Source organism: Thunnus thynnus, chromosome 23 (assembly GCF_963924715.1).
Source record: "Thunnus thynnus chromosome 23, fThuThy2.1, whole genome shotgun sequence".
NCBI classification, from domain to species: domain Eukaryota; kingdom Metazoa; phylum Chordata; class Actinopteri; order Scombriformes; family Scombridae; genus Thunnus; species Thunnus thynnus.
This window is the reverse complement of record NC_089539.1, coordinates 19477679-19504075: the sequence shown is the minus strand read 5'-3', so window position 1 is coordinate 19504075 and position 26397 is coordinate 19477679. Positions and strand designations below refer to the sequence as shown.

The following is a 26397-nucleotide window of genomic DNA, read 5'->3' as shown; positions in this document are numbered from 1 at the left end:
GAAGGTCAGAGGTCAAAAGGTCCAACAATTCAAAGGGATTATTCACAACTTGGAGACCCAAATTCTTTATTTTATTCTTAGATAATCATTAGCTTCCAAAAAGTGGTTGCCAGTCTTCCTGGAGTCCACACAACAAGTTTAAAATCACACTGATCAATAAAACAAGAAAAAGCCAAACAAGCCAAGTATAAATATCATAAAATAAGTGAAATACCTACATATTAGACAATACAAACCTATGATAAAAAATAACATCAAGATAGTCAAGATAGAAACAAAAAGAAAGTAAAAATAATAAGGTTCAAAAACTGCAATAACTAAAAGTAACATGTTCAAATGTTCTTATTAATGGTTTATAACTGGTCTATAATGCTTTAGTAAATGGTTTATTGACCATTGGTTACAACTTCTAAGATATTTATAATCTGTGCCTTAAGTGGTGGGTTTGTCCCGACTCTTTTTCTTTTGGAAAACCCTGTTGACCTGAGCACTTATCTGAGACTTCTACCTCTGAGGGTACTGTGGCACATTTCAGCACTGGAACAGCTACTTTTACCTTGCACATTCAAATACAAACACAAGGTATAGTAAGGAGACAGTCTTTTAATGGAAGTGTCGAAGATGTGACAGGTTCGTATTTCAAGCTGGCAAACCGCAACGATAAGCAATCACGCCTCTAAAGGAACTGTCGAACTGTGATTTTTTTTCCCCAAATGGAAGCTCTGATTAACAGAAATCAAAATGAATACATGGTAAAATCTCTCTTTCATAACTCCAAATGCTTATGGTACTCTAAAGCAATTTTGGCATTTCATCAATGCTCAAAATGTCTGATGGAACGCCATTTAACTAGTTACAGTGGAAATCAATGCATGAACCAAGACCTTATCTTATTCATCAAGCGCACGTCTTCCAGTGAAAGGCACTTCTGTGTTCCTTAATTAAAGGAACCTGAGTCCCAGAAAGCAATAAAAGCATCCACTAATTAACTACATTGTGTGACTGTCTTTTCTCGAGAGAGAGAGAAATAGAGCGAGAAACTGAAAGAGAGAGCGAGAGGGAGTATTGCCAGCATGCGCACTGCACTTCAACTCCCAGCACTTATCTTTTGTTCCGCTGTGCAACATGGCATGGAAAATGGAGTTTCTCTAATGGGTGGGTTGTGCATGATGAAATCCATGTTTGCTGTTCCTCAAGGCCTCAAATCACTTTTCAGCACTGTCTTCAAAATGGCATGGCATGGAGGAAAACCAGAGCACCCAACAATAAGAGACATTCACAGTGCTTAAACACTGAGTGACATATACATGGGTTCTTTCCCTACAGCTATCTTCCATTTTTTTTTTAGGAGTTTTCAGTTGTTTTGATGTACTGCAGATCTTCATCTTTTGTCTCATGTGGCCAGGAGGAGAGGGGAGTCAAATAGGCAACTCTGCGATTATTGGATGGCCTGCTCTACCTGCTGAGCCACAGCTGCCCCACTGCAGTCCATTTACAATATAAGTGTAGTTCAATTGCTTTTCGACTCTGGGAACCGATTGTTTCAACGCTGGTAAATCCTTAAGTTTTGTGTAAAGGACATTTTCATAAACATGTGAAAAAGTGTAGTGTGTAAGTCAGTCTTGATTGTCTTCCATCTGACACTGATATGTAAAATCTCCTGAAGTAAGAAAATAAAGAAAGAAAGAAGAAATTTACAGTCGTTCTTGCACAAGGTTAGGAGGAGTGGTGTTCCTGACTTGTTTAGCCTTGTGAGGAAAATTTCTGATTCGTGATATTATGATCTCCAGCCAAAACCAATTTTTATACAGCCTAACCTTGAGACATTGAGATGTGGAGTCTTATAATTTTGTGCATTACAACAATGCTAAAGATTACAAGGTCCCTTCCGCATTTACATGAAGGTATTGGCAGAGCAGTCAGTGAGATGTTTAAGAATATAAATGCTGCTAAACCTGTATGAACATGATTAGATGTTTCTGATCAGCTGGCAGCTGGTGAATAAGCCACAAATGCCAATCAGGAAATGCTGGTGCAACTTTGCTTAACTAATGCAATGCTCTGTTATCTAGTCAGCTAACAGTCTTAACATGTCTTATTTGTGCAATATTCTCAATATTCTTTTTGCAACAAATATTCAATCAATTTTTGGGACATTTTGTGGATATATAGTATGTCATTGTGGTAACTGACTGTTTTTTGTGACTCTCTTCTGGCAGTGATAATGAGCTGATCTTGATCAGATGTCGATGGTTGCAAGAAGTTGTGTTTGTGATGACGTTGGCATAATGTATCTAGTTCGTTGTCTATATGGGTGTCTATTGCTCTTTGTCAGGGTGGCCATTTGCCTGATGAAGACCCAGTGGGGTCAAAATGTTGCTTTTTTCAGTCAGTAATAAAACTTTGGGAGCTACAATCCAGTGTGCAGACACTTATTTTACTTTCTTACCTTACTTCAAGGCTGACAGACAGATACAATATATATATATATGTTGTATACTAAACAAAGACATTATACTCATATTCCTATGTGCTATTTCAGATTCTAAGTTTAATAATGCCTTGCAGATTGTGGGTGTGAACCAACACAAGCCGGATGAGACAATTTTCACAGGGAAATTCCTTCTTATAATCGGGTGACACTGAGCCATATCTCCATCTACCAATTTCACAATCAAAAAAACCCCCAACTCTTTCATATTCATATCAAGCTCATTTTGCTTCCTAAAGCACAGGATATTTTGGTGGTTCCCAGCACACCAGTGGAAATAATAATTCCACTGAATAATACCATCATACTGTGGAGTTTTGAATGACAGGGACAAATTTAGCCAATGGAACAGGAAATATAATCTGCTGCAAAACCGCAGCCCAGCTGATTTTGGCTCTGATGCACCACAGCGCCGGGTTTGGGTTTCTAGAGAAGAGCTTATCAGATATAATTTTTGAGCCGTGAAAGGAGGTCAAAGAGTAGCAACCTCAGCATAAAGCGAAAGGTCACATTTCACTGGCTGACATTTTGAGTCCTTGAGTCATTGCATAGATATACAGTAAGTAAAGTATAAAATAAGTGTATAATGACTGTGAGTCATTCTTCTGTGCCAGTGAATGAGATCATTATGATCTCATGAGAGAAGAAATGACTATATGCAGTATAAGATCATCTAGTGCACAAGTTACTGTAAAATGGCCCATACAATGCACAATTTCTCATTAAATTACGTGTTTTAGTCAAAATGTTCAGATTAGAACTTAAAAAAGTAATTATGGTTTATTAAAACTTATTGTTATGGCAGTTTATTTTCCTAGTTTTAGCCATTATTCCTATTTGTAAAACCCACCATACTTACTGTTGTGCCAATATACAGTTTTCTTGTACAAGGAAAAATTGCTATCAACATTTAAGGTGTGCTTAGTTTTGGTCTAATGTCCAAATAAACTGGTTTAGAAAATCTGGATAAACTGTTGGCTTGTATATGACCAGTCTGATCGTTTGACCGCTTGTTTTTCTAGTCGGACTTGTTGTAACGATGTTGCCATGTTCCTAGAGCTCAGCAACTACTTTGGTGAGTGCAATGCCATCATAAGTGATAAAAATGAAGTATAAATTTAACATCTAACAGGAAATGCCCTGCAATAGTTATATTGATGCAACTAACTTGAGAAAACAAGCAATTTCAGGGTATCACAGTCCAATCTATTAAGTCTTAGTGTTTTGGATGCAGGGAATGAATTTCATCCCTGTTTTATATACAAACTTAATTTTGTGATTGGGTCTGAAAATGTGAAAAGATATCTTTTCTTTAGCATTTAATGTTGTGCTGTATGTCTTACTTAATGTGTAGGGATGTAGTAGCAAACTAAATGATGAGCGAACTACAACCTCGAGCAGATATTATAATTAGCATCAGTTTTTGCCATTTAAATTGATAAATACTTCAAATTTACACCCTAAAGGGTATGCTTGCCCTAAAAGATGTCTCTGTTGTTAAAAGGAGTTCTGCTGCATTCATACTACTCTACATCTCTGGTAAAACATGGCACTTCACATTAGAGAGAAAGGTTTTATGAACTGGATAGAGTCTGCTGGATGCATTTAAAAGGGTGGTGTTTGTGTATGTGCATGTATCATTGTATCTGGGTTATATCCACTTCCAGCAGGCCACACTAATCTTATGTGACAGGACCCTGTTGGTCAATTAACCTTGACATTATATCTTGTTATGCGTACGAGAGCAACACTCTCTGTCCGCGCCCTTTCCCCGCTGTGGCTTGTTTAAACAAACAATATGACTGCAGCAGGGAGCGTCTTCCAACTATGTGCAACAATGACTCACCATACTGTAACCATCTGATCTGATGATAATTAAAACTGTATCTAGAGATCCTGTGTGTGAGATCTATTTAATCAAAGGTGTTATGCCTTTCATACAGTACAATATTTGATTTCAAATGGGCTGGTCCTCTGTCTTCTTTGCGATTCGGTGGAATTAAATATTTCTATTATGTTTGCTCCATTATTCTGAATATTATCAGAGCATGTGCACTGACCACATACAGTAATGCAGTTGTAATCTATGGGCTGACGTGACGCTACATTAACAGTACATGAGGTGGATTTACAACAATAGATGTGACATGACATGACATAAAAAAGCGGTGATTGCCATTTTGAGGCACAAAGAAAGGTAGAGATATGGTGCATAAAGGGGAGTCGACAACTCTATTGATTTGCCCTTTGTAAAGGCGTATTCAAACCAAGTACGTACTGTATGTGTGGAATGAGTCATTTAATCCCAGGGGTGTTTGGTGGTGTGCAGTTGGTGCAGTTTATTTGACCATTTAAACTTGGGCTGCATCAAATACAAGCACCAACTCCTGAGAGTGCTCTGTTGCTCCCCAGAAGACTGATGCATTAAGAGCAAAAAGGAGAACTAACATCCCGAACCAACTACAGGAAATGACCACAAAATGAAACACATTATGCATATAGAGAACCTAAATCCTACTGCGCTACTCCATGAGCTTTCTATTCTCAATATATTTTGCCTCAGGAGGAAGGTTTTTAGCCACGCTAATGGCAATATCGGGCAGTCCACCACTTACTGAAAGTACTGTACTGAATTATTTCAACAAGTATTGGATGGACTGCAATAAAATTTTGTACAGACCATTATGTTCCCTTTAGGATGAATTGCACTAACTTCCTTATCTTCATCTAGCACCACCATCAGGTCTAGATTTAATTGTGTCCAATAGTTCAAATACCTGCAAAACAGCACTAAATTACAAATGTTAGCATGTAAACACTCCGCACTAAGATGGTGACAGTAATCATTACCCACTAAACAGTATGTTACTGTAGCATTGTCATTGTGAGCATGTTAGCATGTCAGTATTTAGCTCAGAGCACCACTGTGCTGAGCACAGAAATGCTAGCATGACTGTAGACTTAGTCTTTTTTTCATCCATCTTCCTGAAAAGCATTAACTTGTTCCTGGGTTTTGTGTTCATATTGCAGAAGAAATGAGCATTCACTATAGTACTGGACAGCAAAATTTAAGTAGCGCTTTATTCTAACCAAAGTAAAATGACAATTATTTTGTTAGCACTTAACAACTTTAGCTTACATGAGTCTTGTCAAAACCTTACAGGTGCTGTGGTTGCAAACAAAATAATAATTTTATCAAGATTAAAATGACTAGGTGCTCACATTGCACTGTCCAATACAATAATTTATGTCCATTTAACTTCCAGCTTTTATGAAAGACCAATGAAAAAACATTTTTGCTAGGCTAGTGGAACACAGGCTAGCTTGAAAAGGAAAGAGGGCCAGATTTTGGCTCTGTATAACTATACAGACATGATAGCAAGACATCAGTAAGGGTTAAAAAGGCGTTTGTGACAAAATACAGGACAAACTGTTGTCTGGTCTGCTGTTTTTTCAGGGTGTTTACAGATGGAAAATGATGGCAAACAGCTCAGACAAGTCATCCGTGTTTACAAAAGTTCCACCACATGACTCACAACAGAGTTTTGACCCTCTGATGCTGACAAAAATCTCTAATCTCACTGGACAATAATACCAAAACTTTTTCAGACGTCTGCAAAGGTGAGAAGTCAGAAGGCAGAAGGGTTGTTGGAGCCGTTTCCCATCTGTTGACTCTGATCTGGCTTTATTTGACCAGCCCCTGATGGTGTCTCATGGTAAGCAAACTTTTATAAAGCAAGGGCAGAGAGTGGAGAACCAGACTTGTTGCCAAAGCAGCATGCAGGCAGGGAAGAATAGCTCTACTGATCCACAAGCATAATCCCCTTTAATATACTCTGCTGTCTGTTGACTGTGAACAGCCCCTAAGTCAAACAAGTATTAAAACTCTGACGTATCGTTTCGTGTTTTTCCTTTAGCTGTGTCTCAAGTTACACCGCAAAGTATTTTGCTCTTGTAGTCAGTCTTAATAAACAATAGTCCCAAAAGTCAGACTCTGTGTACAGAGGAAAAAAGCTTTCTTGTGTATGTGCTGTTATGGGACGCAGCATATAAAGACAACATGAACCTAAATGCTGTGTCACTTCTGAGGTTAGCTCAGCAGAGACTTAAATTCTGAGTGAGAGAATTCAGCATTTCTATTTTGAAGGTTGTTGTCTACATTTTGCTCCCAAAATTCAGTCTGAAAATGCTTAATTAGTCACAGGTAATCACAAATTATGTTTTCATCCTTAAAATGGAATGAAAATGGATTTCTTAATATAAACCAATGGATTAAAAGGACTGTACTGGCTCCAGTAGAAGAAAGAAAATAACATTTGAACCAAGACTATTTGAATTTGAAGCAAAACTTTCACCATAATAGCGGATTTGAATTTCTTTTAAACAAGATTTTACAGCTTATTACTTCACATAAAGACTTGTTAAGGACAGATCTCTTTGCAGCTTTTTAAAATGTTTCAGACTCACTTCGGCTGCCTAAAAGTGTAAAGGCCCTGATAAGGCAAAAAAAAAAAAAAAAGAAAAGAAAAAACCCACCATTATTTATTTTCCTGAAATGTCAATCGCTTGTCTGTGTTATTTGGAGTAATGGCTGGTGGAGCCGGCAGTCATGGATCAAACAGCCTCTGTGTTCAGAGGTTAATTGTTATCGGAAAGTGAAGCCTTGGGTGTTTAGAAAACTTACTAAGAAATTCAATACGCTGGTTTCCTTGGAGGCAACCTCTCTGCTCGATGAGGAGTCACAATATGGATTAGTGCGATTACACAGTCGGATCTGTGTGTGCGTGCGTGTGTGTGTGTGTGTGTGCGTGCTCATGTTTCAGTGGAAGTGGAAACTCATTCACAAACTGATCAGAAGGTTTCACAGGGTATCAATGTACTCAATGTAGATTATGTGCAGCACATTCATGTTGACTTATTTTACGTCATATCACTTACTTTGCCTAGTTTTATCTACTTCTTTGAAAGCGTCATTCGATTGGTTTCAGCTTTTCCGATGTGAGGATTTGTTGCATTTCTTGGTTTTACATCATTGTAAATTAAATATATCAAGCAACTGAACAAAACAAGCAATTTCAAGACGTCAACCCTGAGGTTTGTGAACTAGTGATGGGCATTTTCATTATTTTCTGACATTTTATAGACTAATTGATTAGCTAAATATTCAAAAAAGTACTAAAAATAATTGTTAGTTGCAGCCCTCTAAGGAGATTTCATAGGAACTGGAGATTTATATACATATAAAAAACCGAAACATCAAACTAGAGTAAGCAGAGGTAAGATTACTCAATAGAATATGTATGTAAACATATTTTTGAGACTACGTTTCTTTCAAACCAAAAAAGCAAACACGATAAATTTGGAAAGATTGGAATACAATCTGCTGTTTTTCTGCATGAGGAGCCATCAGCAAACAGATGGGGCCGAGACAATATCCCTGGCTCAGAGATGTGTCTTGCAGATCCTGATGGACAGCAACAAGTTAGGCCAGTATGACAGCTCCATGCGACCAGCCTCAAAGCCTGCAGGGCTTAAACTGGGTTATAAACCCAAAAGACAACCTTCTGCACCGCAAGAAGAGAGGCTGTGCGTGCAGCTTCTCCTCCTGCATGTTGTTAAATCTGCTACCTGACTTTCTCTAGACGGTATTGATATTCCACGGAGTAAACAAGTCTTTGGGCATTCATCATCAGCTTGGCAGCATCAGGGAGCAAACTCACTCCTTTAGATTGAGGGGATGAGGTGAGAAAACAGTAATTTAAGACCCCGTATACCTTTTTGGGATGATCTCAGAGAACTTTTCTCAAAAGAATCAATAGAAGAGAATCTTCTCCTGATTTTAATGCAATGGAAATGATCGTCTACCCTACTGCCAAAGATGAAGTGAAAAAGGTGTTGAGCGTGGGCTAGATGTGATAGGAATAGCAGTACGTCTCAGTGACAGACATTCAATGCTGAGCCAAAGATGACATCAGCCTCAGCAAACCCATACCGCAATCATAATCCTGTTCTTTCACCTTCAACACTAAATAAGTTTTTCAAAATCTCAATGTGTCCCAGGTTTTCCATCCATGACAAAGTCGTGTTCAAGTCCAGATTGAGCTAAAGGGAGTCATTTTGGTAAATATGCACTCTAGTGCATATAAATCTTCTGTGGTAGGAGGCATTTCTTATATGACTCCCTGCACTATTACATCTCTGGAAGGGGTATATGACTAGTAGTGTCATTTGAAGAAATAAGGCTTCTATTCCACAGGAGCCATTTCCTGTTGCATGAATTACTTCCACACCAGCCTGTGGATATATCTATATTTAGATTCCTACTGAATGCAAAAACCCTTGGATCTCTAGGGAGTGCTTTATCCTGGTTGACACAATGACAACCATATGCTCATATACTGAATACTGCAAAATTCTTCAGGGAAAACCATATGGATGTACAAGTATATGGTTGTAAGGTTTGGTTAAAGAGCAGGCAGGTTTGGGGGTTGTATTATGTACAAGTGAAGAATAGAAGAAACAAGTAAAATATAAAAACAGAAAAGAATAAAGCCTGTCGTGCATAATTTAGCAGTTTATCATGTCAAACACTTGAATTATTGTTTCCAGATGTTTGTTCTCCACTTCAAATGCGTTTAATTAAACTAAATTCAAAGGGCTTTATTGGCATGAAAGTTTTGAGAACAATGTTGCCAAAGCATGAAAATACAATTTGTCCAAGTGTTTGGACAGTTCAAAATAAACAACAATAAGAACATTTACAAATCATTAAGATTGATATATATTAATTATATATGCACAGTATATCCTACCAGTTAATTAATTAAAGTTAATTTAGAGAGACAATTCCATCTGATCTGTTCTGTGTATGAAATACTCAAATATGTTACTGCTACTTGACTCAGAGGCAACAAAAGGAAAAATGCAATAAATCATTAGTCCACCTGATTCACTGGACGTCTTAGTCAAAGGTCGTGGGTGAAACAGGCGTTTTCTTGTGCGTCATCCACAAAAGTTCGCTTATAATAACTGTTGAATCATTTTTGACTCACAGTTAAACCAGAAACACTCTGAATCCATTGAATGGCTAATTTTCTAATGGGTTCATTTCATATCAGAAGGAGCACAAGGCTACTGGAAACAGCATCAGTTAAAACTGTAATGGCTGCGCACAAAAGTTGAAGTCTGCATACAGATATAGTATTACTCTTCTCGTTGACTCATTGCACTCAGTAGACAATACCTTATTCATCAGTGCATCCATCTAGATTCTTGTCAGTGAATTACATGTGTAACATAAGTTTTTCCTTTCTGTTTTCTCCTGATTTGAATTTCTCCTGATGTGTCCTGCATGCATATATTATATTTTATTTTTTCATTTACTAATACGACACTATAACTTATCCAAATCATCTGAATAACAGATGACAGATAACAGATTGTTACATAAAACTCAACTGTTCGCAAACACATCATTGACTAAAAGTTGTCTAGGGCGACTGCTAACAATTATTTTCTGGTCAATTAATTGTTTCATCTATAAAATGTCAGAAGACAGTTAAAAATTTCCATCACAGTTTCCTGTAAACCAAGGTGACATCTTTAAGCTGTGGTTTTGTCCAACAAACAGTCCAAAATCCAGACATTTACAATACAGTCATATAAGAAAACCAACAAATATTCACATTTGAAAGGCTGGAACCAGTGAAATTTTGGGCATTTTTTGCTGAAAAAAATGTCTCGCTGCCAATTAATCTTCTGTCGATCGACTTATCGATAAATTGACCACTTGTTTCAGCTCTAAAGTTGTCCCACTGTAAGACTAGAGAAAAGTTACACACTTACATGGGATTTTATTTAGCTCATTCATGAACTTGTCCTTCAGCTTGGAAAAGGCCTCGTCCTTCTCGCCGCTGCCCGGGCCGGCCATGTTGGTGGTGTTGGAGCCAGCCGTAGAGGAGGAGGCGGTGGTGGGCGCGGGAGCCGCCGCCGCCAATGCTTCCCTTCGACTTTCATTCATCTTGCCGATGCTTTGCAGCCAGGCAGATGCTGGAAATAGAAAAAAGTAGAAAAAGAGAAAGATGAGACAGAGCGGGTTAGTTTTGTTTTTTGGGTTTGTTTTTTTTCTGATGCTGTGACAGCTGCATGTCAACGCTCTCGCCTCATCAGATGACTGAGTTGACGCAGACCGTGTGAGCAGCTGCTGGCTCAGCCTGAGTAAACATCAGCTGGGGTCCAGAATGAATTGGCCAGCACGTTGAATTCAGAACAAAGCCACTCACTCATTGCTTAAACTCCAGATTAACATCACAGAGCAGAGATAAAATGATTATTTATTACTCTCATACAACACAGGCAGTAAATCTCAGCCCTGCTACCGGCCTAATTGAAATTCTGTGTGTTTACAAGTCAACCGAAAGTACAGTATACTGTACAATGTCTCAGTGCAGAGAAGATTACAAGTCAACTATCTTATCACACCATGGTCTTTGTACACAACAGGTGTATTTACTTTACATTCAGGTCTTCGTGCAGGGGAAGAAAGAAACGTGTGTGTGTGTGTGTTTTGTACATGTGTGGATGCACTCGTGTCCATGCATGTGCAATACTGTGTAAAGTACTGTATACCGCAGCAGCCTCATCCCTGAACATGTTAGTCATCACTGTGAGAGGCTGGTTCCACATGAAGTTTCCACATTATTTCAATATTGCCTCAGGACAAAAATAGGAGACACTTACAATATATTACTATGACACTAAAGACTCAAGCATTATGGTATAATGAAATGTATACTGTAAAGAGGAACTTAGGTTGCTTATAGTAAAAATATTAGTTGCAGCAATTAGTTCTGCAACTAACGTATTTTTATTATCAGTAAATTAGGTAGTTATTTTTGTGATTCAATGATAAAATGTTGTGAAATGTCTGTGAAATGTCCAAAAATGGTGAAAACACCCATCCTAATTTCTTAGAGCCCATTCAGATGATGTAGAAATTTTTGATCAACTAATTGAATAATCTGCTATTTGTTTCAGCTCTATAAGGTATAGAATAAAGAAAATTGTGAATGTGAAAATGTAGTAAAAGGAAGACATAAATTAGCTTTACCTGTCATTTGTACCATGTTTTTTCATGCATGTAAATGTATGTATAAAATTTGTAGGCTGGCAAACACCAGTTAACTGGGATCCTTCTTGGTTTGACGTCACAATTCTCCTGTAGACAGGAACTATTTATTGTCCACTGCTTTTGTGCAGGTTGTAATTTGGCTCTGTCACCATAGCAGTCCAAGAGGATAATGGCACACTAAAGTTGTGAAGTTTTTTCCATCAGTACACGGTGAAGGTTGATGACCTAATTCTCCTCCTTTGCAATAACACAGTGCTCATTAAGTTAATATTTTCCCCATTTGTTTCATAAAGGGTATTAGACTGGTGGCAACAGAAGAACTGTTAAAGTTTTCTATGTAATTGAAAAATCTAAATGTAACCCACAGATTGCCCTCCAATGATGTCCGTTTCTAAACTTCAAAGAGCTGAGAACAAAGTGGCGGCAATTCATCTTAATACAATCTTTAAAAACATGAAGGAAAAGAATGCTTCAGAGAGCTGAATTCCAATTTGTTTCTTTGAATGTATAAAATTATGTTTGCATAAGCAGTGAAGTGATTTAAACTGAATTATAGCAGAATACGAAGTATCTTTTCATTACTAATGCTTCTCAGATTCAGTTCAGCTGCTTTTGCACTGTATGTTCACACTTTCTTCAGGCGTCCGGAGAAAGAGTTTGTCTAGACAAAGCTGATATCGTACAGATGATGTGCTTTACAATAATATCTTAAAACAACTATGATCTACGGCTGACTGCTGAAACGAGTAGTTGCGTGGTAGAATATTCTCTTGCTTACTGAGCCCAGACTGAAGTTTGTGGGGGAAGGAAAATCATTTCTGATCCTCTGTACTCTTTGAGATAGTCTGGCAATTTTCCATCCACAATCCTGTTTCTCTAAAATCTAGGTTACCACAGCTACTGTCGAGACTGGCGCCGGCAAAAACCACAGCCAGTAGGTTTCAGAAACAAAGTACATTCATCTGAGCAAAATCGATTGGCCATTGAATACATCAAGGATGGTTCTTGGATGAAATGACTTACATTTATTTCAAGTTGAGTGGGATCCAAGAGGCCTGCTATGAAGAATATATTCCCAGTTATTGCTACCAATATGATGTAACTTTACATAACTCATAGTTAGCAGATAACACTCATGTCCAACCCAACTGGGCAAAAGGAAACTCAAAAGGCGAAACCATAAAAGCAGTCAAAAAAAATTTAAATTTTTTTCAATAACATCCTCTGTGAAACTAGGCTTGATTTAATCTGATATTTGGCATTTCAGACGTTTGGTCTGAACCTCGAGGATTAGATACATTTGACCTAGCTTAAGTTACAAGGAGATATCAAGTAAGTAGGAAGAAATATAAGGTATTTAGATGCTACATTTACATCAAACTTAATATCCAGTGAATATGGACTGTGGACTGTGAAAGTGAATTTACAAATATAATACGTAGCATGTTTTGTGGATGTACGTCACTAAGTACAGTAACTCAACATTAATGGACCCACATGGCATTGTTTGGCCCCAGCACACATATACTGCTATTTCAAATATCACTACTCTGACTCATATTATACAACAAACACTCAGCACCATGGACAGCAGTTCTTTGATCTCTAAATGAAACAGTATGAGTAATAAAAAAAAGGTAACATAGAGTATCTTATCAATGACTTCTAACATGTAGTTATAGTTTGCCGCCATAGGTATATGTACAGAGAATAGATACTATGTATAATATCAGTAGTCCAAGGTAAAATAAACCTAAAAAAGGCCCATGTTTCCCCACCTAAATCAATATTTTTTGCCTCAACATGTCCTCCTGTAAAGAGATCTGAATATCAACACTGCCATCACATTACATGTCAGGACATTACATGGTGTACAACAGAAATCGCTAAGCGAGACATACAGTATAAGGAGCAAATTCACAAGGCAGAATACAGAACATCAAAGAACCAGAGGCAATATGATTATTCAAATTCAAATACAAACACCGGCTGGAGAGGATGCAGAAAGAGACTAACAGTGGCATAATCCCTAAACACATTCAGTGATGCTTCACCAGCAGATGAGCTGATCTGATTCTACTGTGAACAACATGGGCCCAAACGATTTCCACCACTTTTCTTGGAGACACTCATACACACACAAACTACACAGGTAAATTAACTGTGCTGTGATTCAACACCTACTGCTGTCTTGAAGTTGTTTACTTAATGGAAAAGTTCATATAATTGCAAGCCTTGGTTCATTTGCTGTAGATTCGTGTCTCAAAATTGTAAGAAAACAGGTTTGTAAACAAAAGTTGCACGGAATGACAAGTAGCTCTTTAATTAGACAGACTTCGATAATGTGTCATCCCACTAGTTTAGAGGTATTGGCAGCAGGGGAGTCAAAACAACTCTGCATGGAATTTGAAAAGACCACTTTATTGATTTTCAGTCTTTTTTCCAGTTATCAGCGGGATGACATTTCTATACAACTCACAACACCCAATCACGACTTTCTGTTAAACACACTACACTACACTACATCGTAACCAGCTGTAGCAGCCTATTTTGTGACCAATTCTGACATCAATGGATGGCGTAGAAATTACAGGAAGACTATGTGTTACTTTCCCCTCTCTGTGTGGCAGTATCACTACAGTTCAGTCTCACAAGAGGTTGATAACTCCATTTGGGCCAGCTAAACAACTTCCAAGTATGCACATTTCCTGGATTACTTCATATTTTCTAATGGTTGTTTAAACCAAGGCACATTTGTCGAGTCCACTACTAAGGAAAAGAAAGCGAGGCTGGCATCAAGCATGGCCAGGAAATGGCCAACTGTGCTGGCCAGCAGTGGCAGCCAGGGACACTAGCTGGGACAATTAACATCAGAGCCACCAAGAGCCAGCAGATTGACTTGACGGATAGTAAGAAACCAGGTCGCCCGGAGAGAGAGAGTGCCAGTGTCTGTGACAACAGGGTGCTTGAAACCTTCTTGGGGAAATAAACCAGAGAAAACACACCTGCCAACCACTGTGGTGTATGGCTCAGCCAGGCACTCCAGTGAACACAACTGGTAGTGTTTGCCAGGAAAACAAGGATTATATCCTGGGCTCTGCATTAGCCACTGCTGGTGGTTGGACAGGTTGCCTGTTCAGAGCAGGGTAGGATCTGCAGGGGAGTACAGGAGTTAGACCCCCTTAGTGAAGGTCTTCAACAAAAAGTGTAAAAAGAAGCTTCAGACTTCCTAGTGGAGGATAAATGCTGCAATTTACACTCTCGAAACAGAGGGAGTTATCAAAAACTGTTGCCAAGAGAAAGCAAGCATTCAACTGTAACATAAAACAACAGTGTTTGTATGACAAGTGCTGTTGCAATCAATTCTTTGCTCCGTTTATGACTTCCAACCCTGGTGAGCGTTGCTAGTAACAGTAACTAGGTAGCAAAGCTAATAAGAAACATTGGTTGATGGCAATGGTTCATTGTTTTGTAACCACACCTTTATTAACAATGGTTCAGTTGTTGAACATTACATGTACTCTTTCAGTGTTGAAAGAGTACATGTAATGTCAACTGTATCTGCACATTTGGCAAACACAAACACACAATAAGGAGGTTAAACGCTAACAACCAGGTAAACATGCTCACCAAGTGATGTTTATTCCAAATCATACAGACACACTAATAAACTAGCTGAACAATTGACAGCCAATGATTGTTATGTGAAAAGATATTATGTACAGTGTTATTTGGCATCTAGGCTCTGACCTTGTCACTCCCCGCAAGGAAACACCAACATAAGCACACCAGGGAATGGGGAATGACAATAATAAATTACCCTCTAGGAGAACATAGTGGGTCCCATTTTGTTGGTCTTTCTGTTTTCTGGACTGTACATAACTGACAACACCTGCACTAAAATGAAATAATAAAGTGCGGTTGAACTGCCTTTAGGTGATTCTGCTTCATTCACCCAAGTTTTAATCCCCGGTGTTGACAATGAACATGGCAAACAAAAGCGATTCTGACTCTGTGCTGCTAGCATGAGGTGGTGTTCACAACCACTTCATTTTTGCCAGCTTCTGCTTCACAACATACTGTGAAAGCATGATATTACTGCACTCTCCAGCTGTGATTTTAACACTTAGCTAACACTTCTTTAACATCTTTGTCTGTCACCAACAGATATATTCAAGACATGTCATGCTACGCTTGTACAGAAAATCCAAGCAATACAGAAAGACATGATTCATTAAATATAATTTAACTTCAGGTAAAGAGTGGCAATGAACCTTCCCTCGCTGCGAACAAAGCAGCCATTGGTTACCTCAGCCCTCTCAACCTCCCCCTTGGTTGAACAGACACCTACGCATGTCCATGTTCGCTCAGCCTCCCTTTGGTCTCCCTTTGAAATGCTGCAAGGTTAGTGTGGGGGCTGAGCCATTGAGAGGCACGCTTGGCAATGACAGAGATACTTCAACACAGGCGAGGACTTTTAGGGAGCACAATGATGCTCTGCAAAGTGCATGTGGGAGGCTTCTTCTATAGAAAAAGAATTGATCATGCCACAAGGGGGGGGAGGAAACATAGGCTTTCAGTCAATATTTCCAAGTGAGCTTGTGTCTGATGTGAGGGACAGAAATGCAAACATGACGTCACACTATGCTCATATAGGGATGTGGACTATATAACAAGCTACATTTTCAAAAGGCAATAATTACGCCAAAGAATTCAGCAGAAAGTGGGCACAGATTTTTATGTAAATGACACTATGAACTGTGAATTAGGTACCTTTCAAATACACATAATGAGACACGCATCTGAATGAAACACAACATTGATATAACATCATTTTTCTTAGGATTGTGTAAGGCTGGTGCTTTTTCATCGTCTTACGGAATGACAACCAAATATGAGCAGTGAGTGTAGGGGACCACCCACTGAGTGTGTTATTCCTCTCACATCAAGCCTCACATCACTGGTAAAAATGAAACATTAATTCAGCTCATATTTGCACCTTAATGACTACTCTCTTATTCAAGCATAAAATGACAACTTCTGTCATATCTTCAATGTCTCCAATTCCTCACAGCAGGCAACCCACTTGAACAGCCAGTCTCAGCTGGAGTGGATCAGGGTTTTGTTTATTTTTATGGAAAACCTGAGAGCAATGTTGACCTTTTTCCCTTTCCAAGGGCTATCATGCCGGTGTAATCATGCTGTCTATTAATTGCAACACAAAGTTAAATTTGCGCTGTCATTATTACGACCTACTTGGGAGACAGCTTTAAAAAATCTTGTTTTTGAACAAAATGGCTGCGCTTTCCTCTTATAGTGACTGCAGCAAGTCCTTTCTATTCCAGTGTTAAAGTGTGAGATTATATCTTCACCAGTTTGTAACCTGTGGCCAATATAAGATAAAAGAGTTAAACACAGAAAAAATATTAATATAAATTTAGAGGACACTATGGTAACAATTGATCTAACCTATTCTCAACTTTCACATTCATTCCCACCTTCACTAGATTGCAGGATGCAATACAATGCTTGTTTCCTCTATTTTTTTGCCAACCCTCTCTTTGGAGGTGTGCCGCTCAGGTGTAAAACCCCAACCCAATTACAGGCCCGCCAGATGGCCCAGCAGGTCCCCAACCACAGTGGCGACGCTGGCACACAGCTCCCTCCTATCACCTCTCTCTCTCTCATACTCTCTCTCTCCTTCCCTAACTGGGTCAGCTCCCTTGCTCTCTACCTCCCTCTATCCTTCCTGTTATCTCCTCCATCATCCTTTCATCTTGCTTTCCCTTCACCAACGGATTCTTGTTTCCCCAAAGTGGACAGCTGGAATACTGCAAAATGAGTATTTTGATAGACTAAATAAAAGTAGACAATATAGATTGGAAGCTAAAGGCGAAAGAGATGTTTGTTAACCTTTGCTTGAGTTAATTTTTGGACAGAATGTTGGTATCATGTGGATTGCTCTGCTCCCCGCTGGCTCCAGTTTTTGCCAGCTCTATCAGTGTGCCGGGTGTTACATCTCATGCTGTTTGAGGAAGTCATAAAGCTGCCAAAATCAGCCCAAACAAAGGCTAATGCTGTCCATTTTGTCATCACATTCAATATAATTCACAGATGATAGCAGACTGCATGGTAGAGTAAGGAGACCAAGACATGCAGGCAGCGTTTTGCCAATATCACTTCCCTCTTGTCATTTTATTGGGTTTCATGAGTTAATCACCCAGTAAATCACCAATTAAACCCATTTTATCTAGAATTATCTGGTAATTATCATAAAATGATTTGGCAGTTGTTATATGTCAGCCTAATTTAAACCAATTGAATACATGTATCCACCAACCCCACAGTTAAAAAGGCAATGAGTCCATATGAGAGAGTACGTCATCTACATGCCCAAAATCGTTATCTTGGCAAAGACGATATGTGCATTATGCATAATTGGAGTTGGTAAGTCATCATTTCTTAGCCTGAAGCTTATTAAAATTAAAATCCAATAGAAAGTTGTGCTTAAAACCCATTTCATGCAATTATAGCTGTTCTTCAACAGTTCCGATAAGATTCTGACTATTAAATTCACACTACAGATGCAAATGAAATCATACTGAAAATAAATTTATAAAACAATATACAGTGGATTCAGAAAGTATTCAGATTTCACTTTGTTGTGTTTTAATACAATTGCTGTTTTTTAAAAACATGTTTTCACTTTGTCATTATCAGTTATTGAGTGTGGCAAAAATGACAATTTTATCCACAATTTCATTTACAACATAGTAAAATTTACAAAAAGTGAAGGAGACTAAGGACTTTCTGAGTTTATACTATAATTTCCAACTTTGGTGATTTTGAATTTCTAAATAAAAACACAGATTAAGTTTTTTCTTTATACGTTGAAAAAAATAGAGGTACATGATTTCACAAAACAGAAACAAAGAGAGAACATAGAAAAGAATCCTGCAGTATTAGCCTGTTAAAATATAAAAACTACACATGTATTTTGCATAAAATAGTAAGTGAAGTAAGTCAGGTTAATGGTAAAGGTCAATGGATACAAAACTACTCTGCTCCAGTAAAACTGACATATGTCAAATATAATCATCTAAAGTTGCAATATTGAGGCCAACATTGAAAGACTGATGTTCAAATCTCTAATTCAGTAATTCAAAGTGACTGTTGCGTTTTTGACTTTTAAACAGGAAGAGACTAATTGTGTTGTAAAAGTTTCGTCAAAGACAAATCAAATGCAGCAAGAGACACAAATGCTGCCGTAGGACTGGGATCAATAGTCTGGATCAATAGAGAAGTACTTTGACTAAACAAGCAGACCCAACTAACACTCTGCTCCTGAGTCGTAGGCAAATACATGAGACAGGAATAAGTGGAACATGTTTTATTTGAATCCTGAATCCATGTTTCGAAATTCCCTTTACAGCAACATGATACTAATGAAGTCATATTATGTGCTTTCGAACAGCAAACCATGACAGTCTTGATCATTTACTGGTGAACAGTTGCTCAGAGCTTTTAAACCATTCGCAGGTTTGATTACAGTTCAAAGCATGGGAATTCCTTCTGCTTAAAGTAATCCTCAGGAAGACACTTGGTGATTGCTTTACAGATCTGGATAAACTAATAATCATAGCAAGGACACTTGTTTTGATCCAAAGGGAGACGTAACAGTGTAATTACAATAAATGACACAGAACAAAAACTAAAAGCTAATTAAAGCTAGTGTTTGCCTGCGTAAAACACTGCTGCATCAAACAATTAACACCATTATATTGAACTGGGGAGATATTCATCAGATAGATTAGAATTTTTTTAATTAATTCTATGACCACTTTATTATAAAAGAGTTATGACTCTATATTATCTTTATTGAATGAATTTTGCTCTTTCTGGCGGCATCACTATTACATGTAGCAGAAAAATTGCCATTCAGGTCTGGCCTTAGTCATCAACATCATTTAGCTAATGGCATTAATGCTCAACAGTATTATGTTTTCATGTAATGGAGTGTTTGGATCTTACCTTGGCCTTATTCTAGGCTGATGCATGCTTATTTTACAGAGTAGAGCTAATGCCATGAAAACATCTCAATCTTTTCACTGCTGATTTTTACTGTCTGAAGTAAACTACATATATTTATATGAGTCTGTTTATTCTTATTTGCTGATGGACTGCTCACTGTTTGTCAAGTGGCTTTTTGATGGCAACCAGGCACTTCCATCTGAACTAAAATATACAAACAGGTTAATAAAAAAAGGGACCAAAAGTACAAGCCAAATCCTGGCTTACTTTGTGCACATAAACGTAACTAATGAAATTAATTCATGCGTAAACCTTCAGCCTGCACCTCAGATTACCTCCAGATCTCAGCATGCTCTCTCACTTTCTCTCTTTCAATTCAATTCAACTCATTTTCCCTGTCTTTGTTCACTGTCCATCAAAGAAAATCACAAAAAGCACCAGTCAACCGGCAGCAAACAAATTGCCGTGTCACTGCTACTTCACAAGAACAAGTAAGAAATCACTTTTATGAAGTCAAGTTGTTAAGGAAGCAACACAAATCAGATAAACCAATTCAGCCCAGTGAACTGGCATTAACTTCAAAATTGAAACCCCAACATAACAACACTGATGTATACTGTGTGGGTGGGACTCCTAACCGACCAAAAGCATTAGTAAAGTGTGCATGGAGGAGATGTGTTGTGGCGTACAGGACATGAGTTATTGAACTGGCACATGAATTACTGGCTGTCAGTCAAGTATTCACCACCATCTGCCGGACACTCATTTGCTAGAGGATAGTATTTCTAGACATTGTGGTCACACACACACATACACACAAGGGGAGAGTCTTTTATGTATATAATAAGTCACGTAAATGATTGTCAGGTGAGCCGCCTGCAGTGAGGAGAGATAAGAGGAGGCTGAGAAGGCCCCCATGGCCACTTCCCCTTGTCCAGTGCAGCCTCTTTACTCACCTGAAGCCAATCTCAGGGGGTAATGGAACTGGAAAAAGTTATTAACCCCGCTTTGCAGCAAGGGCAGGACAGCTCTATTAAGCCAGTGCACAAAGATTCCCCCATTTTCAATTACTGCTTCCAAAGCGCTGAGGAAAGTTAGAAAAAGCAGCCTTGTTGTCTGCCTTAGAGAGGGACTGAAGGGCCCCAGATCCCCAATAGCTCTTATCATCTACTCTTGTTCCTTATACATCGTAGTTCTGACACACTCCCTGAGTTGTTGGTGGATACATTTAGTCTATTTATCTGACAAACACTGCAAGGCGGCACACCTCCTGGAAAATGGGTCTTTCATCCAGGGGGCTAAATGAGAGGCTGGGGAGGGGGACAGAGAGCAGGGTGAAGTGTAGAGAACCCCGGTGCAATGATTTGAATCAATACTGAGATGTTACGAAATGCTACAAAGCTTTCTGTGGGCAGTCCAGCTGCAAATAGACTTTTCATAATTCAATGTTAACACTAATCTAATATCCCATTCAGACTGACTCAGCAACATGGGTTGGAGGTAGGGGTGGGCCCGAATACAAATACGGTATTTAGCAAAACACAAACATTTATTATCTAGGTTGTAACAAATAGGCAATAAATTAAAAGTGCAAAGCAAGAATCTCCTTTGAAGTTCCTCCCTGCGTGTTACATGCTGTGCTGTCTGTGTTATGGGTGTATAAATAAGTAGAAGTCTGGCTGCACTTTTGCAATGCACTTGGTTTTAGCTCAGCAGTCATTGCAGTCGTCTATGATCTGGGAGACTTGAGTTTGAGCGGAGTCCCCCCGGTGTGGGGACCTCCTTCATAAGATAGTTTATTCATAAATACTTATTCTAACACTTTAATATCCTAAAATTAAAAGCATAAAAAAAACAAAACTGTATTTTTACACCTTTTTCCACTTTTATTCCAATACAAATACAAATACAAATACTGGGCTGTCTGCACATCCCTTGTTGGGGGTCTATCTGAATGGGTCAACATGCATCGGCCAACCCTCCTTCACGATCAGGACTGGATGCAGGTCACAGACTGCACCACTTTGGTGACCTGGCATTGATGCCAGGAGGGGAAATTAATTCAATTATACAAACAAATGTAAAAACTTTATTTCACTTACTCGCCACAAAGAGACTAAGAAAGTGATAGAAACTGAAAGCCAAGTCAAGAAAGAAGGAGCATGCAGAAGGACAGACAGAGAGGTGGTTTAAAAAGGTATAAAATTGACACTATTGTAGTCTTTACTGGCAGAGAATTATTTGACCTTACTTGAGATTCAAATCTGGTGATGATATCTGAATAATTCAGCAATGAAAAAAAGACTTTTTTGAGCAAACTATTCACAAAACATCCTCCTATATGAAATAAAATAATGTTAGGGATTAAGTGCAATTGAACTGCCTGCACATTGTTGGTATTATCATATGGAACCTTGGTGATTTCTATTCATGGGAAACTAATGATCATATTCAATATTTCATTCTGTGATTCTTCTAGGTATAGCTACGGAACTTGTGTTAACAGGAGGAGGCTATAGTATACTTGTAGCTCAAGACTAAGTTCTAACTATATCTTTTTGGCATATGAAGCTTTTTTAAAAAACCTCTGGACAAAGTCAATAATGCATGTTTCCAGAAAGCCAAAGAATTAGATAAACAATGTTTTCACCTCACAAAGGATTGAATAACCATGAACATAAAAACACAGCTTTGATTTGCTAATTTATTTGTACGTATTATTCATGTACTTAATGGAACTTCACAAACAGCGTTCACATAGTTTTTCAACTGTCTGTCTGTTGTTTCATCCTAGTTTATGGTGGGTGTTTTGTTGCTACAATACAGCCATATGATATGTTGCATAAACCTCTCTGTAAGGTAAGTGTCATTCATACTGATCTATCTTGACTGCACCTTTTTACATTTTTGCATCTTTATGTCTGTCTTTATATCTTTAATTTTGTTTTTCTCAAAATTTTATTTAGCTTCTGCCCTCCAGCTTCTCTTCTTCTTTGTCACAATGTTAAAGTACAACTGAACTTATGGGGATAAATTAAGTTGTACTGAATTGAAGAGACTGAATGACAGGTAGAGGTTTATTTTTCTGTTTATTTCCAACACTGGGAGCAGGCATTTCTCTAGTTATTTCATGGCATTCTGGTGTTTCCATTTGGTGAAATAGCATGCAATCTCTTCTGCTCAAACCTTAAGTGAACCTGGGCTGCGGTGTCTGACTAAAAAGGAGGTGCACTCCAGTGGATTAAGTTGAAGTGGAGTTCAAAAGTAGTACACACACCTTGATGTCTGAATGAAAAAACAAGGCCTGCAGGAATGAAAGTAAACACTGTAAAAGAATATCTCAAAATTGTAAGTCTTGTTTGAGCATTGTAGCTTGGGTTTGGCCATCAAAGTTTCATTACTCACAAATTACTCACACATGAACTACTGCAGAACTGTGATAGTCCGCTGTTTATCTTCCCCCGCATTTATTAGACAAACAACATGGATCAAGCACAATAGTTGGCCAGCTGACTTGCTGTATCACGTCTGACAAATACAGTTTGAAGGACCTTGAAAACCCACCTCCTACATTTAGTGACCCCTTAGCCCTGATTGTATTCTTAGTTGGCGGAGAGGCTGGAGGGGGCAGCGGGGAGGGGCTAATATAGCAGCGCCTGGGGAGTCATGTCTGTTGGAATCAGTATGATGTAGAGGGCGAGGCCAGGGGACATGGTACGACTACTGGTAGGTGAGTCATACAGATAACGAGAGGCTATTTGCTCAACCGCCGCCTGCCTCCAGGGTCGCTCTACAGGGAAATCTGCCTGGCAACCACAGGCAGTTTGACAGGCTGGGCTGGGAGAGGCAGAAAGTGAGTTACGAGATTTTAATGGTCAACAAGTGAGACTGACCCTAAGGACATGCAGGGCAATGGATGTACTCCAAAGGGCTACGCAGTACTAGGTTCAGTCTGTCAAGCTGAACCAGGTTTAATTCGACAGGTGAGCTGCAAACCTCTCTTGAGAAACTACAATGTGTCTGTGGACAATAATGGAGTTTTTAGGAGCTCAAAATTCCCCAGCAGAACCTACAATACATATATGTTGCATAAATATCTCTGTAAAGTAAGTGACATTCATACCGATCTATTTGGACAGCACCTTTTTACATTTTTGCATCTTTACACCTAACTGTGATAAGAAACTTATGAATATTTTGCCTTGGAGTGCTGTAAGTCAGCAGTGGAAAAACATAAATGTCATTGAAACTACACGCAATCTCTTCTGCTCAAACCTTAAAGGACCAGTGTGTCAGATTTTATGGCATCTAGCAGTGAGGTTGCAGATTGCAACCAACTGATAACTCCTATCCTCACCCTCCCCTTTCAAGCATGTAGGAGAACCTACAGTGGCTGTGAAACTCACAAAAAAAGCAAAAGGCCATCTCTAGAGCCAGTGTTTAGTTTGTCTGATCTGGGCTACTGTAGAAACATGGCAGTGCAACATGGCAGCCTCCGTGGTGGAAGAGGACCCGCTACTGATGTAGATATAAAGGGCTCGATCTAAGATGACAAAAACACAGTGATTCTTATTTTCATGGGATTATACACTAATTAAAACATACTTATGAATATTAAATTCCATTTCTGCCAAGTCTGTACCACTAGATGCCACTAAAATCTACACACTGCACCTTTAAGTGAACCTGGGCCTCAGTGTCTGACTAAAAAGGAAGTCCACCCCAGTGGATTAACTGTCAGAATGAAAGAGTTCAAATGTAGTACACACACTTTGATGTCTGAATGAAAGAACAAGGCCTGCAGCAATGAAAGTAAAAATATTGTAAGAAAATATCTCAAAATTGAGCATTGTAACTTGGGTTTGGCCTTCAAAGTTCCATTACTCACAAATTACTCACACATGAACTACTGCAGAACTGTGATAGTTCATTGTTTATCTTCCCCCGCGTTTATTAGACAAACAACATGGATCAAGCACTGTAGTTCAGCTGACTTGCTGTATCATGTTTGACAGATACAGTTTGAAGGAGCTTAAAAACCCACCTCCTACATTTAGTGACCCCTTAGCCCTGATTGTATTCTTAGTTGGCGGGGAGGCTGCAGGGGGCAGCGGGGAGGAGGTTGAGGGCCGGGGCTAATATGGCAGAGCCTGGGGAGTCATGTCTGTTGGAATCAGTATGATGTAGAGGGCGAGGCCAGGGGCCATGGTGTGACAACTGGTAGGTGAGTCATACAGATAACGAGAGGCTATTTGCTGAACCGCTGCCTGCCTCCAGGGTCGCCCTACAGGGAAATCTGCCTGGCAACCACAGGCGGTTTGACAGGCTGGGTTGGGAGAGGCAGAAAGTGACTTATGAGATTTTAATGGTCAACAAGTGAGACCGACCCTAAGAACATGCAGGGCAATGGATGTACGCCAAAGGGCTACGCAGTACTGGGTTCAGTTTGTCAAGCTGAACCAGTTTTAACTTGACAGGTGAGCTGAAATGCTTCTCTTGAGAAACTACAATGTGTCTGTGGACAATAATGGAGTTTTTAAGAGTCCATTTGGAGCATATTATATTCATTTCAGTCAGGAAGCTTGCCTCAAAGCATTTCAGTTTTGTAGTTTGCTCTGCTTATGTGATGCTCTAGACAAATCTGAACAAATGTGGCTTGAGAATTCCTGAGCGCACAATCTCCCAGCAGAACTTACAATATGTATGATATGTTGCATAAATCTCTCTGTAAAGTAAGTGACATTCATACTGATCTACTCTGACTGCACATTTTCACAGCTGTGCATCTTTACATCTAACTGTGATAAGAAACTTGTGAATGTTTTGCCTCTGAGTGTTGTAGATCAGCGGAGGAAAAACATAAAGCAAATGCCCTGTAGCTTTGATTTTATTTAGCTTCTACCCTCCGAGCTTCTCTTCTCCTTCATCTTCTTCCTCCCGCCCACTCCTTCACTCCTCCCTCAGCATCACCCTGCCTCCCGCTGGGCTCAGCTACGGATATCACAACTGACACGGTTTTTCAAGGCAAATAACGTGAAGGGGGGGAAAATATTGCATGAAGTTGGGACTTCACCATAAGGCGGCAACTAATTCCAGAATGCCTTAGGTCATTATCACTTCATGTCTCATTTTGATGTAAAATATCTCAAATTTATGCAAATTAAGAGATGATAACAAGAATGTTTGGAGATCTGTGAAATCTTGTTTTTCTTAGAATTCTTGGACTTAAACAGGAAGAGGTCTGTTCTTTCTTGTTCCTTGTTTTTGTTGGTTACAGATGATGTAACAGATGGAGCCGTTGCACTTCCTTATTTGTTGTTGTTGCCTCATCATTTTCTTTGGTGGCCATGTCAAAAAGACATGTCTCCAGAGCTGTAAATGTTGTTCACAAACAGATGGCCCTTCAAGTGCTCTTTCCAGACATTCGGCAGCTGACCTTTTAATTCTGTTTAGTGTGTGCGTACGTGCGTGCTGCCATGAACTGGCTCAAAGAAGAAACGACTAGTGACTAAGACATGAATGTGTGTCTCATCTGATTTGTCACTTGGAAAAGATCAGATTCAAATGGGGAAGAGAAGGTATTTCATTTAAGTTGTGCATTTAAGAAGAGGCAGTTCTCATCCGACACTTGCCTGTGGCTTGACTTGATTTTTTTTTTTCCAGCAGTCACACATATCCAAAAGAAATTTTAACTTGAGGTGACATTTTCAGAAGGAAAAAAAAAAAAAAGAATATGCGCTGCCTT

General features: G+C 39.0%; 1 protein-coding gene across 9 annotated transcripts in view; it reads right to left on the bottom strand.

The window, feature by feature from the left end:
* syt1a (synaptotagmin Ia) overlaps nucleotides 1-26397 on the bottom strand; it is a 203969-nt gene that overhangs the window by 39355 nt on the left and 138217 nt on the right. For all 9 annotated transcript variants that reach the window (XM_067581625.1, XM_067581624.1, XM_067581628.1 and 6 more), the window contains one exon: nucleotides 10337-10540. In XM_067581625.1, the coding sequence (XP_067437726.1) occupies nucleotides 10337-10511 (175 nt within the window). In that variant the 5' untranslated portion in view covers nucleotides 10512-10540. The remainder of the gene's footprint in view (nucleotides 1-10336; nucleotides 10541-26397) is intronic.